General features: G+C 33.5%; 4 protein-coding genes across 4 annotated transcripts; all 4 read left to right on the plus strand.

The window, feature by feature from the left end:
- The first annotated feature begins 270 nt into the window (after positions 1–270).
- On the plus strand, positions 271–4975 carry LOC123691946. The gene is made up of 3 exons (XM_045636541.1): positions 271–3904; positions 4317–4320; positions 4930–4975. Exons 1-3 carry the CDS (start codon positions 271–273, stop codon positions 4973–4975), a joined length of 3684 nt encoding a protein of 1227 aa, XP_045492497.1.
- Positions 4931–7212, plus strand: LOC123691744. Its single transcript, XM_045636284.1, has 5 exons — positions 4931–5197; positions 5667–5835; positions 6145–6365; positions 6626–6756; positions 6983–7212. Exons 1-5 carry the CDS (start codon positions 5066–5068, stop codon positions 7158–7160), a joined length of 831 nt encoding a protein of 276 aa, XP_045492240.1. The 5' UTR covers positions 4931–5065; the 3' UTR covers positions 7161–7212.
- Positions 7213–8966: 1754 nt separating this feature from the next.
- Positions 8967–11093, plus strand: LOC123691956. The gene is made up of 5 exons (XM_045636552.1): positions 8967–9089; positions 9615–9748; positions 10189–10399; positions 10641–10728; positions 10973–11093. The coding sequence occupies exons 2-5, from the start codon at positions 9620–9622 to the stop codon at positions 11079–11081; spliced, it is 537 nt and encodes a 178-aa protein (XP_045492508.1). The 5' UTR covers positions 8967–9089; positions 9615–9619; the 3' UTR covers positions 11082–11093.
- A 327-nt stretch (positions 11094–11420) lies between these two features.
- On the plus strand, positions 11421–12097 carry LOC123691978. Its single transcript, XM_045636576.1, has 2 exons — positions 11421–11626; positions 11700–12097. Exons 1-2 carry the CDS (start codon positions 11560–11562, stop codon positions 12029–12031), a joined length of 399 nt encoding a protein of 132 aa, XP_045492532.1. The 5' UTR covers positions 11421–11559; the 3' UTR covers positions 12032–12097.
- Positions 12098–14902: the final 2805 nt, after the last annotated feature.

The raw sequence follows: 14902 nt of genomic DNA on the forward strand, positions 1-14902 counted from the left end.
AGACATGAGACGTCACAAAAGAAGCAATTGGTTAAAAGTACTTTTCACGGAGCTATCCTACAGAATAAGAAGACCGATAATATATGTTCAGTTTGTGGTGAAAATCATTATATAAATGCATGCACACAGTTTAAGAAGCAATCAGTAGAAGAACGAAGGAATCACGTACAGAATAAGGGGTTATGCTTTAATTGTTTGCAACCTACACATATTGTAAGTAAATGTCGACAATCAATTTGTTGCAAGAAATGCGGACGTAGACATAATACTATGTTGCATTTAGAGAAGAGAGGATTCATTGAAAACACTCAAAGGACACAAGAAGAAAATGATGGGATTGAGAATAAAACTTCGTCTACGCTAGTAGAATCAGAGATTGTGGCAAATTTTGCCAAAAGAGAGCATAAAAGCTATCATGTTCTGCTAGCTACGACACTACTTAAGGCTCAGTCAAATAATGGTAACTTATTTATGGTACGAGCATTGTTAGATCAAGGCTCGCAAGCGTCATTTGTAACTGAAGCAACTGTTCAGTTACTCGGTCTTAAACGTACATCTGTTAATGGTTTGGTATCAGGTCTGGGAGATGGTCAAATGCATATTAAACATGTAGTAACATTATGTTTAAAATCGCGTCATAACTCAGAATTTTCTATTAATGTTAAGGCTTATGTATTAACTTCACTTACGTCTATGCTTCCATGTGTGAAATTAGATGCTCCGAATTGGCTCGAACTCGAGAATGTAGAATTAGCGGACCCAGGTTATGCAACACCAGGTAAGATTGATGTTTTATTAGGGGCAGAAGTTTATGCTGAGATTTTATTAACAGGTATGATGAAACAACCCAAGGGAAATTTAATAGCGCAGAATACGGCCTTTGGTTGGGTTTTATCGGGTAAGGTATCTGATTCACTTTCAGATAAATACAAGGCTAAAAGTTTTCATTTACAGGTTAGAACTGACGATGATTTTTTGAAGCGTTTTTGGGAACTAGAAGCTGAGCCAGATATGATTGTTAAGAAATTTACAAGAGAGGAACAATTGTGTGAAGAGCTGTATGAAAAATCAACTGTACGAAATCGAGATGGAAGGTATGTTGTTACATTGCCATTTAAAAATAAGGATCCTGAGTGCCAGTATGGAGAATCTATAGATATAGCTAAGAATAGATTAGTCGCTTTAGAAAGAAGGCTTAAGAATAATCCTAAATTATATGAGGAATATAGACGAGTAGTAGAAGAGTACTCAGTTCTTAATCATATGTCTTTAGTCGAAGAAGACGATTTAGATAATCCAATGGCTGTCTATCTTCCGCATCATGCTGTTGTACGGGAGGATAAAGATACGACAAAGGTTCGTGTAGTTTTTAATGCTTCTAGTAAGGGAACAAATAATGTGTCATTAAATGATGATCTTATGATTGGACCAAAAATCCAACAAGATCTCAGACATATATTAATGAGGTGGAGAACCCATCCCATTTGTATAGTGGCTGATCTTGTCAAAATGTACCGTCAAGTACTTATTAATCCAAGACAGACAAATTTTCAGAGAATTTTATGGAGAACTTTACCGGATCAACCAATTAAACATTTTAAATTGCTCACTCTAACATTTGGAACCGCGTGTGCACCATATCTTGCTGTTAAAACTTTACAACGTTTGGCAGAAGATGAGAAACTTAAATTTCCAGTAGCATCAGAAATTACTAAAAATGATTATTATATTGATGATCTAATGACAGGTTGTGATACATTACAAGAAGCTAAAATTATTTACAATGAAATGAATAAATTAATGAAATCTGGAGGATTTACACTTCAAAAATGGAGCTCTAATTGTAAGGAATTATTAAAGTATATTGGAGAAGATAATAAAGAAAAAGAAGAATCTATGCTAATTAAGGTTGATAATATGGTAAAAGTTTTAGGAATTTCATGGAATCGTAGTTCAGATAGATTTGTTTATTCAATCAATTTACCGGAGATAAAATTTCCAATCACGAAAAGACAAGTTTTATCTAATATTGCTCAATTGTTTGATCCAATGGGTTGGATTGCACCAGTAATCATTGTTGCTAAATTATTTATTCAAAAAATATGGAAGGCGCATTTAGATTGGGATGATGCATTACCTGAAGATTTGAACGAAATGTGGCTTAACATACGACAGCAATGCAAGGAAATTCAACGAGTAGAAATACCAAGGTGGATTTGTTGCACTAGTCAAAGTCATGTTGAACTACATGTCTTTTCAGACGCATCAAGATCTGCTTATGCTGCTGCAGTTTTTATGAGAGTCATCAATCACGATGAATCTATACATGTCAGGTTAGTATCAGCTAAAACAAAAGTAGCACCTATAGAGAAGGAAGTTTCTATACCTCGTTTAGAGTTATGTGGGGCTGTGCTTGCTGCGAAACTTGTGAACGAAGTATCTCAAGTGATGAAGGTATGCAAAGATAACATTTACGGATGGACTGATTCTACAATCGTTTTAGCATGGCTGAAGGGCGGTGCAAGCAAATGGACAACATTCGTAAGTAATCGGGTATCTGAGATTTTAACTATTATGGATTATGATCAATGGGGTCATGTTTCAACCGAAGCCAATCCTTCTGATTGTGCATCTAGAGGTTTGACTCCAACAGAATTACTTTCACATTCACTATGGTGGTACGGACCGGAATGGTTGAAGAACAGAAATATTGAAATGAAAAATCCAGAGATAGTAGATACAGATGAAGAAAGAAGACAAGTATCATTAATAGTAAAACAAGATAAATGTGAAGATTTTGAATGGTTAAAATTTTCTAATTTGACTAAAATGCTAAAGGTTATTTCTTATTGTCGAAGAATATTACTGAAGAAGGAAGAAAGGAAAATTTTGCCGAAGTTTGTAACAGTAAATGAAATGAATGAAACATTAGAAAAATGTATTACACAGGTTCAAGGGATTGCGTTTGAAGAAGAGATCAAGGTTTTAGAGAATAAAAAGGATATACCGAAGAGAAGTCCCCTTCGTACTCTTTGTCCCATTTTAGATCGAAATGGAATATTAAGAGTCGGTGGTCGGATTGATAAGGCTCACGCAAACCATAACACGAAGCACCCGATAATTATGCCAGCTAAGTCTCATCTTACCCAGTTGTTAATATCGGATGCTCACGAAAAAACTTTGCACGGTGGACCGCAAATCATGATAAATTACATTCGGACAAAATATTGGATAGTACGCTGTAGGGATCTAGTAAAACAACATTATAGGAAGTGCCTCACGTGCTTACGATATTCGAAAGCATCGAGAGTGCAGTTAATGGGACAGCTTCCAGATACTAGACTGAAGCCTTGCAAGCCATTTACGGCAACCGGTGTTGATTATGCAGGCCCAGTCAATATTAAGTTTTCTCCAGGTCGAGGGGCAAAGTCTTATAAAGGCTACATTTGTCTTTTCGTCTGTATGGTCACAAGGGCTATACACATTGAGGCTGTAACAGATTTAACCGCTAAGGGATTTATCGCCGCTTTTAGACGCTTCACGTCTAGACGTGGACGTTGCCAGGATTTATTCAGTGATAATGGCACAAACTTTGTTGGTGCGGACAAACATTTACGAGAAATGTTTGACTCTGCTAAATCCAGTTTACCTGATGAAATTGCGGAACTTCTTACATTGGAATTTACGACGTGGCATTTTATACCGCCGCAATCACCTAATTTTGGAGGGATATGGGAGGCCGGAGTGCGTTGTGCTAAGAACCATTTGAAACGGGTCATAGGTGACAGCATTTTAACGTATGAGGAATTAGCTACAGTACTATCACAGATCGAAGCATGTCTTAATTCTAGGCCAATTTCTGTTATTAGTAGTGACGCAGATGACCCTCTCCCACTGACCCCAGGTCATTTTTTAATAGGTGAACCGGTTATAAATATAAGTGATCGTAATTATGATGATTGTAATGTAAATAAATTAGAAAGATGGAATGTTATTCAAAAAATGGTTAATAATTTTTGGCGTAGATGGTCTAAAGAATATTTGGTTACTTTAAATCAGAGGTATAAATGGAATTCTAAATTAGAAGAACCTAATATTAATGATATTTGTATAATTAGAGATGATAACGTTCCACCTTCTAAATGGATTTTAGGAAAAATTGTAAACAAACATATTGGATCAGATAATATAACTCGTGTTGTAACAATTAAGTGTAAGAATGGATATTTAAAACGACCGTTAAGTAAAATTAGTATTTTGCCTAAATAAAAGGATTAGTTAATAGAAGATTATCTTATAAAGTTGTTCACTTTTAGGAAGGTCAGTTGATTGAAGTGTGCTAATATGTATTTGTTTGTGTATGAGTTTAACGCCACTACGTTAATGTAGGTATCACGGTGGGCGGTATCGGTAACGTTTTGTTTAGTTATTTTTTGTTTTGTTTAGAGGTATATTTTAGTTGTTTTTTGTTCCGGACTAGTCCTTGGTGGGCGGAATGTCTAATTATGTTACAATATGTCAAGTTACGACAATTAGTTTCATAAGTTACCAATAGATGGCGACACTTTAGTTTTGCATCGCACTAGCGAATTGTTTTATTGAATACGTATAAGAAATTTCATGTCAATTATCTGCCTTGTGTATCTTGTGTAACTTGTGTAATATTGTGTTAAAGTAAAAATAAAGTAATTTAAAGTGTTGAGTGTTTAAGTGAATTCCGCGAAATCGTCAATTTATACAGCTAATGTGTCGAAACTTTTTTAATCTTCTTGTGGAATTTACTAGAACTAGTATAGAGAAGCTCAATATAATATTTTATTATCCGGATGTTAATAAATAAGTAACTATAATAATATTATTTTTCTCATTTTAATAGAACCTTCATGCTAAATACAAATGACATAATATTAAAACACACATTTCCGTCAGAACAGCCGTCACCATGCCACCGTTGTACAACTTCGGCATTTTATAAAATTATACAATATACAAAAATAAACAGCCGTCAAGATGATAAGCCGGTGAAGAAGAATCTTTCCCATTTTTGTCATTTTCTTCCTCCGTCATGTCAATAGCATTCAAACTAATCAGACTGCTGTCTCCGAGGGTCCAGTCGCCGGCTGTATGCTCCTGTCATGTGTTGAACTATCGAAATTATGCTGATAAACCGAAAGCACCTTCAACTTCTAAACACTTGGTAGGACGTATTATCTCATATATACTAATATTATAGCGCTGAAGACTTTGTTTGTTTATTTATTTGCTTGTTTGTTTGAACGCGGTAATCTCAGTAACAGCTACTGATCCGATTTCAAAAATTCTTTCGGTGTTAGATAGCCCATTTATCGAGGAAGGCTATTGGATCACGCTAAGACCAAGAGGAGCGGAGCAATGCGAGTGAAACCGCGGAGCACAGCTAATTAAATATAACATAACGAGAGGGCTATGATTTTGTCACGATATTACTTAATAATTTCTTAAATTAGTAAGTTAGGTAACTCTCTAAATAGTTCTCTTATTATATCAATAATGCTCATGATTCAATAGAAGATGCCTAAGTTAATTTACCATCTACACTTATCTTCTATAATATTATGTACAATCAACAAAGCCACAACGTCTTTAAAACTATATTTATTCAAGCAACTACTGCTTTAATTGCATAGGTACCACAAAATGAAGAACGGATCCGCGTCCGGCGAGCACGGCCAACCGACGTGCCGCGCATCCTGCGATTCGTCAAGGAACACGCCCGGATCACGTGGCCAAACCTTACACCTAACAGCTCACATAACTTGATTCTGGGAGACTTCGTCGCCAGGACTCTTGCTCAAGGTTACTTTGTACAATATTCCTTTTTCATAGATAACTGAAAACTTTCTTGATGGTATAGCTGATTTGAGAAATTAATCTCTGAGGTAGTCATTTCATGATATTGTTAACAATGTTAGATTTTTTAAGTCGTTCTATATTTTTAGTTTGGATGCAATATGTTTAAAAATTTCACAAACGCGCTTGTTCTTTGAGCTAATTATAAGAAAATATTATTTCAATTAGTAATATTTGACAAGTAAACCTAATACTCTGGAAATTCTAAAACGTACATTTACTTGCTCTACCATAAAAAAGCCTTATATTTCCCAGGTCACTCCATGCTAGCCGAGCAGCAAGAGGCCAAACGCACTTGGGGCACCATCCGTGGCCTCGCCCTCAGCACCTCCGTGTGTCCCTGGGACGCCACGCTCCTGGAGAAGTGGGCCCGCTGCGTGCGCTGCACCAAGTCCAGGCAGCTCATGATGTTCACTGCGCACTGCTTGCGAGCGCCAGGGCTGCATGATAAATACAATGTGCATACTGTTATGCAGGTATGTGTGTAATAAAATGGAGATAGTTGCAATCTTTCGTGCACTAGCTACTTTCTGAAAAGTCCTGTATGGTAGTAGGTATGCACACTCCAGAACTTAAAAAAATACGTATATCTATAATTATAGTTAAATACAACTTACAATAATTGGCTTTTGACGCTACAATTGTAATAAATTGAAATTGCAATGTAATGCTAATAGCTTTACACACTACAGCGAGTCTTAAAGAGCAAATAAATAATCATGACCATTTCCTATAGGTAGTTCTGATGATACCTCCAGATTCTCCTAAGTCTGCGGAGATTGCACTAATGCTAGCAAGAAATACGCTACAGAGAGGTCGGGACACGGGATTTCCTCTCGTTCGGTTTGATGTTACCAATGAATCTATGTGAGTATTCATTGATAGATAGCTCTTATTTTCAATTGGGTAGGATAAAAGATAAAATACCTATTTATTTAAGATCAGTTGTTAACTAGGTACTTTTTTTTAAGAAAAACAAACAAAGACGTCTAAACAGAGGCCATTTTTTATTGTCTCAATTTAATTTAGTCATTGTTTTATTAATGTTTAAAGTAGGTACTTATACAATATATTTTTTTACATTTTTTTGCAGAACAAAAGCTCTCAGTAGCCTGAATCTCCAGAAGGAATGGGAATTTTCCTACGAAGTACAACCCGACGCAATCAAAGAGTGCGTCAAAGAAACATTAAAAGAAGACAAAGGTGGAGTGCAGAGTTCTGAAGCGAAAAATCATATCACTGTTTACACAGCTTTTCCCTTACGAAAATAATTCCTACCTACCTATGTATCGTAGACGGCTGCTAATAAAATCCATTTTAATACAGCTGCATTTTAATTTTGTCTCCCAAAACATTTGTTTCGATTACAGAAATTTCATTCATCTTGCGCATAATACCAAACTTTTCTGAAATCACTTTTTATCCTACGATAAAGAAGTGAAGGTGATTGTTATTATAATCACCAATCACTTATCATCATAATATTATAAAAACGCTAAGTTTAGTGTCCACCTCCACTTTAATCAAGGCGCTATACTCATGATAACAAACTTTCAGATGAGGTATATTAACAAAGATTTTCATGATAAACGACATTCTATTAAAATAAGCTATTAACGATGTATGTAAATGCGCAATAATTGTAACATACATTTAGCTGTCCATAATTGTTTATTAATATATTCGTCCATGTTAATATAGAACCAGTCTAAGAATAGACCAAGAAAATAAAAACGATTTATATAAAATACGTTTTCTATAATAATATTATAATTTATAATTAATTTACATAATGCGTAGTAAGGTGTTTAATATGGTTTCTATTCCCATAAAGTGAAATATTCAATTTAAACTTAAAATAATGTTGACCGCAAATATTACGCTACACCGAACATGATTATAATTTATAACAAAAGAACTTTCAACACAAAAACTTACATTTCATTCTACCTACTATCTTTTGTAGGAATACGTGCAATGGTACCTTGATGACTCAACTAGTGTTGAAAATAAATCTTTTGTATAATTCTTTCTACGCGAAGCTTACGTTACGACCACAACACGCTCAATAGTTTAATTTGAATAGGTCATCTGATTTAAAATAAAAAACGATTTGAAAAAAGTAGTTAACTAGTAAGTATTAAAATACAAGAAACTTACGTTTTCATATTTTGTTTATTAGTTTTTAGAAGTATTATTACTATGATGCCCTTTATAATGCCTTCATAAATTATTGCATCCAACCCTAACGCAAAATATAGCATGGTACCTACCTACTAATGGAATGAAAATAGAGTAAATAATTCCGCATCAAGTTCCATTTAAGTATATAAATATTTCAAATACAAAATATTTTACGGGCCCGTATTTATATACAACAAACAATACACTTAAAAAAACAATAAATCTAAGAAAAGTAGTTTACATTTTCATTAAACTTCCAATTATTTCAACGATAAAAAACAGTTTTGTAAAGATCTTAATTCAAACCGTTTGTAAGATAATTTAGAAACCTGTATTGATTCACCTAGAACCTTTGGCAACGCAGTGAAGCAACAGTTGTTGAAATTAAATAAAAAGGTGTTTAAGTATCGGACTGTTGTGCATGTAACTGGAAAATCGATCCTTGAATGAGTTAATTATCTAATTATACCTTTAGATCAGTTCATTGGCTTACGTATTTTGTCGTTAAAAGTGCAAAAAATAACCCCAATTTTTTCACGGTTCAAAATGTTACGAGCATACGTAATATGTTCATAATGTGGCTAGATTATTTTTTAGTTACAAGATTCGAATTGCTCTGGATAGGCTACATTTAACAAAATATGAAGATTTATTTTTCAGATTTTTAAATTAATAAAATAAGAGAATATTGCTATGTACCTACCTGAGACTTACGCTTGTTAAGTGTGCTTGTAAGTATGCAAAACTTAATACTACAGCGGCTGGTTTAATTATCATGAATTCTAAATTAATTAATGTTACTGATGATCATGATTTTTTGCCGTCATGTTAAATTTTTTATATGTTCAGTTTAACGTAGTTTTTAATGTTTATAGCCATTGAATACCAACACCATAAATGAATTATTTTGAAGTACAGATTGGGAAAGATAAATCGTTGCAATCAGCTATTATATAAAAAGAGTTGGTTTCTTGTATGAGCTAGTCTGACGGTTGGTTCGGAGAGAATTTTTTGTTGTAAGTAATAAGATTGGTTACTTTATTTCTAACAAACAGTGTAATGGAATTTTTTTATCAGTTTTTTTTTATTCTTAAAAGGAACAGAGATGTTGAACATTGAAGACATGACCTACGTTGTGATATTAAAATAAAATTTGACGCTTCTTGGCGCTCATTTCCTGTGAAAGGAAGCTCATAATTATAGGAGTTAAAAATATATTACCTATCATGATATTCACATAGTTACTTAAATTTACAGTTGCAATATTGGGTAATATCAAAGGAACTGAGCTTTTAACATTTAGGTACCTAAATTATCCTAATATCTAAATTAATTAGGTACCTTAATTACCTAAATTATTTAGGTACCTAGATCGGCAAATTAAATGAAAATAAATCGCCATTAAATTATTCCTGTAAAATATCACACTTAAGTACCTATTCCGTCGCTTCAAAAGTAAAGTAGAAAATTAGAAATACACACACCTAGGTAATTATTAAAATATTCGAATTTAAAAATTGACTAAAAATAATAATTTTCAGAAAACATGGAATTAAAGATATTAGCGCTAAGTTTACTACAGCTGGCGGTAGCGTCGCCCATGCTGCAGGATCTCATGCTGGCAGACGATTCGCAGACCGTCGGCACCTACATCAGACCAGCGCGGTCTGCGGGGGTAAGTAACTTACTATGAATCATTCGTATTACTTTACAGAGAAGTAGCCTTTGTTTCGGTTACGCCCAGATTGATAGAATATGTTAGCAACTTTATAACTGTAAAATATTCTTTCAAATCGGTTAGTTAAGTACTCTTTGAGCAGCAGTATATATATTATTTTGTTAGCATACAAAAAGTGTTGATGTTGAATGTTCTCATTCAATGAAGGCGCTAGTCATTCAATCAAATAGCAGATTCAACCAGATGATGGCGACATAATATTAATACGGTCTACATAATATCTACATATTATAATATTATTATCACACTATTTTGCTGGGCGCTATTACAATACCTACACATCTGTTTCTTTGATTGATTTTCATTTGTTACCTTCAGTAACTACGCGCGCAAAATAAACTCTATGTACCTACCTAATACTAATATTGTTCTTTTAGCCTGAAGATTACCACAGATCCTACGAAAATGAAGGTGATGGTGAGATAGGTTACTCACGGAAGAAGACAGGTGGTGGAAAGAAAGGCTACCAACATTTTGACTCGTTCCACAAGAAGGCGGGTGACAACTACGAGTTTGAAAAACAGGACTCCTATGGGTTAGAAGACGAGGGACAGGCTGGTGCTCACAGTCATAAGAACGAGAGGAAAGGTGATAAAGAGATTTATTATTACTTATTATTTATTACTAATAAAAATATATTCATTAATAATTACGGAGAGTTACAGAGAATAGAGTAGTATTCTTTTAGATAGAATTATTTCCGTAATGTCTCCTAAATAGTGTTATGGTACATAAGATTTGTAGGTAGATACGGTATTTACCGTTACATATAATATTCTGCGGGACGCTATCAAATTAATGAATTTATTATAATGTAACTTTTCTTCAGCTGATGCGTATCGTGAACCAGAAAATGACGAAGAAGAACACGAAGCAGAGGAAAGACCAAAGAAAAAAAAGAACCACGAGGAACTCAGGTATGATTTTGTTATAATACACATTTGGAATATTAGGATTAAGTAACTGTAAATTGTAATTAAGATATTTTGAACATAATTTTAATTATATTTTATTGTAAATGCCCACTTAAAAGAATATTATTCCAAATTTCGCTTGGCCATTATGTATACCTTTATGCTTCAAAATTTTAAAAATCCCTAAAATTATTATTGATAAGAATATAATAATTTTAATTACATATTATTATTATTTCCTTTACAGAGAAGGACCGAATGACCACAACATAGAAGTTTCTGGTTATGATCCAGCAGATTATACTCTACCAGAAAAATATACGTATGGAACAGGGGAAGAATATAATTTTAAGTAAATAATTATTATTGATAAGCAATTGAAAGTATGTAGTTAATTTAAAAAAATAAGACTTGTTCAACATTTAAAATAACGCCCTCTTTTGGAGTTTTTGTGAAACAGTATAAAGTTTAACACTATATTTTATATTGTTTTGTAACATGGAAAATAAATTAATAATAATATAATACTTTGTTTTATTTATTTAAACTAAAAGAAATAAATAATCTATGTATTAACGCCACAACACGCATTATGACGTGATGTTCAAGGCCCGTGCCTTGCCCGCACAGATCTGTGCTTGCCCGTGCCTTTGAACATGACACAACAACAAACGTTGACGTTAGCTTTGCTGTTTGACAGTTGACGTTTGACTTTTGTTTTGCTTGCGCGATCCGAATCAAGGCTGGATTTATCGGCAGCAAAATAAGCCAAAAACTTCTATACTTTCCAACGATTTGTGATGTGATAACCGAAGCTTAAACTATCCAGAAACAATGGGTATAACGGTCATCGAGATAATTGCAACGATACTACTAAATCTCATACATTGCACGAACACGGGTAAGTAGGCTATTATTTAATTGAATCAATTCGTCCGGCTCGTGTTATTCTAGAGCTTTATTCTTTTTAACAGAGCACATCCTGTCCTGCAATACGAGCAGTTTAGAGCCGTGTCCGGGTAAGAACGAAGTATGTAAATACGATCAGTGCGTATGCCCTGATGACTTAGTGAGGGAGGGTGAAGATTGCTTGTTCCCAACCCCCGATTCGGCTGCTAGTCACGACGTCACTGCTGCTATTGTATCCATCTTTACTATAGCGCTTGTTATCGTCGGTCTAGTATTAGTAATAAGGAAATACAATTTAATTGAGTATGTAAGGCAGAAGATTGACTTGAGAAGAAACAACGATGTTATGTATGAAGACGTTATGATAGGGCAAGATGATCCCCCATTAAGTCCTTAGTCTAGTAAAGATAAGCTTTTCTAATGTTTTACAAGGCAAATTCAGAAATGTAAATAATATTGTTGATATTGTTGTTTTATTTTGTAAAATATAACTATACTCACTTTCAGTTTGTGTATTTTGTCATGAATGGGTATTTTGACTCTCTGACTTCTGAGTTTTTTTATTGTTATATATATGTTATTTAAGCTCATACTCATTTCATTCTTTAGGCTTCATTAAGTTATTACTTTCTGTATAATATCTGTTATAGTCAAACCCTGAAGCTCGGGCACTTAGGTTGGATTGGTCCAACCTCAGGTCTGACATAATGACTCTGTCAAACCCCAAATAAATGTAATGTTTCAACCTTTTACTAAACTCTTTTTGTCAGTCGTTGTCTAGCTGAGGCGTCTTATGCGCGTGCGATGCCTATGCTGCGTTCGCCTACGCCCGAGACTGCTGCTGACTTCAGTCAAAGGGTGAAATTCAAATGTATTTCGAGGATTGCCCGATGGCTTTTGCCAAACCTAAGATGAACCAGTCCTTCCGCAAAGAGATTGTGTTTTGGGATTTGACTATAACATATCAAAATAACATATTATGATGGAAGCAATCAAATAGGAATGTCAAGAAATTTATATATTTTTAATATAGGTTACTTTAATCTTCATTATATTGATTAACATATTTATTCACTTTATTATCAAGTTTTGTGAAACATACTGCATTAAAATACATGTTGATGTGTCTATATGGGTAACAAAATTGAAGTTCTTGTACATAATATAATATCTCTCATTCATAAAATACCTATAATAATATATTAAATGCCTTCATAAATAAATGTGATATGAATGTTTATTGCTGTACAAAACATTGTACATAAATACAGAATGTATTAATGTGCAATTATAATCATGTGAACATTCTTATAGGGTCGATTAAATAACAAATTGTAACATATAATATTTTTCTAATAATAAAGTTTTCTATTTTTTATATTAATTTGTTTATTTGCTGTGTATAAATTGATTTTGTTTGAAAAACATTGTTTTTAAAATATCTGTAAGTACATACTATTTTCTTGGTGCATTGGTGTGAGAGTCATACATTTAGACCAATTCAAACATTATAGAAGTGCAACTTCTTTAGACGCGTTGAGAGTAAAATTTCAAGGTCGCGCCATGCCAATACCATCTCATCATGGAGTAAGGCGACAATTTTGGTCAACAAATTTTTGACAACTTCTGACACGTGTGCTCGGAACACACGCTCTTGTTTTATTTGCATAAGAAAAGCTACTCATTCTCTGATTTTGTTTATAGTAACAAAATTAACCAGTGAAATAAAATGTACGAAAAAACACACATTATAAGTAGTATATAAGTACAACTACATATTATATATTCTGTGGTACAACAGTAGAATCTGAATAAGTTTCAACATTGTTTAATTTATTTTATAATTTGTTTGTCTATGCTCAATGTCGCCAAAGACTGAATGTTTAAGCATAATATGTTATTCTTTTTAATTGTATCTTTATATTGTTCTAACCCTGTAAACATATTATGTATGACTTATTAATGTTTCTTTGAACTTTTCATAGTTCAAACTGGTTTCTTAGTAAAGGTTCACACTATAGATTTTTATTATGATTCTATATTTTAACTATATACAGGATATATATGCAGACAGTACAGGAATTTCCCTTTTCTACTAAGCAAGGTAATTCATTACACAATCACATTAAAAAAAATATCATGTACAGTGTACTGTATCCATACTATTAATATTATAAATGCGAAAGTAACTCTGTCTGTCTGTTACTCAATCACGCCTAAGCTACTGAACCAATTTTCATGAAATTTGGGATGGAGATATTTTGATACCCGAGAAAGGACATCGGCTACTTTTTATCCCGGGAAAATGACGCAATCCCGAAAATTCCACGGGAACGGGAACTATGCGGGTATTTCTTTGACTGCGAGCCGCGGGTGGAAACCTAGTAGGATTATAATTCTTCAGCAATTGCTACAAAACTTCTAGATGTAAGTTAAGTTTGTTTTTTATTAAAAAGTGTGAGCCGAAGTTATCCATTAGTTTATTTTAATCACTATGTTATATTATACAGCATGAAATTTCAACTCATGTGAATTAGTGGATCATTTTAGTCTTTTTCTCTATGATTATTAACGGATAAAATAAATAACAAATATTAATTACAGGTAGATCTTCATTTTCAAGGTAATTGTTTTATAGTTTTAATCAAATTTAAATAATAAAACGTCATGTTTCCTCATAATTGATAGTAAAAAAATAACTAAGTTTTCCTCATCTCATATTATTGAAACATTGTTCAAAATAAAGATATTATTTTTAGTAAAACATGCATTGTAATTTTTGGCAAACTTCCATTATATGCAATGTTAGGAAATTCTATTTTGAGTTCTTTAAATTTTGGAAGTAATCCATTCATTTGCAATGTAAAAATAAATGCACAACTAGGTGTCAACCTCCTACAACTATAAAAGGAGATCTGAGTGAATTGTACCTATACTATATATTTAATACTACACAACAGTACATTTAAGCTATAATCTTTTGACGTGACAACGTCTTATAATTCGATAAAGCCGGCTGCACGCACGAAAAAACATGACTCATGCGGCGTTACCTCGCTCTGACTCATCTGAGGCGTTCCATGTAAGGCTTGAAGTGCGAGCGAGAGCGCGGAACGAGCGACAAAGAAGCACAATCGGACGTTGTCACGTTCAACTATCGTCAGTAAACCGACTTTACAGACAACCAATTTTTTTTAACTAAGTTACTCCAATTTGCATGATATTTTCTGCTGAAACTCTCAACAGAAAAATAATGATGGAACTTCAA

This window comes from Colias croceus, chromosome 5, assembly GCF_905220415.1.
Source record: "Colias croceus chromosome 5, ilColCroc2.1".
In the NCBI taxonomy this organism is placed as follows: domain Eukaryota; kingdom Metazoa; phylum Arthropoda; class Insecta; order Lepidoptera; family Pieridae; genus Colias; species Colias croceus.

Excerpts from the sequence above, each read along its gene's own strand:
- LOC123691946 (XM_045636541.1), top strand. The coding sequence starts at position 271 with ATGTTGCATTTAGAGAAGAGAGGATTCATTGAAAACACTCAAAGGACA.
- LOC123691744 (XM_045636284.1), top strand. The coding sequence starts at position 5,066 with ATGTCAATAGCATTCAAACTAATCAGACTGCTGTCTCCGAGGGTCCAG. Across the intron at positions 5,198-5,666 it reads CTTCAACTTCTAAACACTTG|GTACCACAAAATGAAGAACG; the intron begins GTAGGACGTATT and ends TTAATTGCATAG. Across the intron at positions 6,366-6,625 it reads ATGTGCATACTGTTATGCAG|GTAGTTCTGATGATACCTCC; the intron begins GTATGTGTGTAA and ends CATTTCCTATAG.
- LOC123691956 (XM_045636552.1), top strand. The coding sequence starts at position 9,620 with ATGGAATTAAAGATATTAGCGCTAAGTTTACTACAGCTGGCGGTAGCG. Across the intron at positions 9,749-10,188 it reads GACCAGCGCGGTCTGCGGGG|CCTGAAGATTACCACAGATC; the intron begins GTAAGTAACTTA and ends TTGTTCTTTTAG. Across the intron at positions 10,729-10,972 it reads AAGAACCACGAGGAACTCAG|AGAAGGACCGAATGACCACA; the intron begins GTATGATTTTGT and ends TTTCCTTTACAG.
- LOC123691978 (XM_045636576.1), top strand. The coding sequence starts at position 11,560 with ATGGGTATAACGGTCATCGAGATAATTGCAACGATACTACTAAATCTC. Across the intron at positions 11,627-11,699 it reads CATACATTGCACGAACACGG|AGCACATCCTGTCCTGCAAT; the intron begins GTAAGTAGGCTA and ends TCTTTTTAACAG.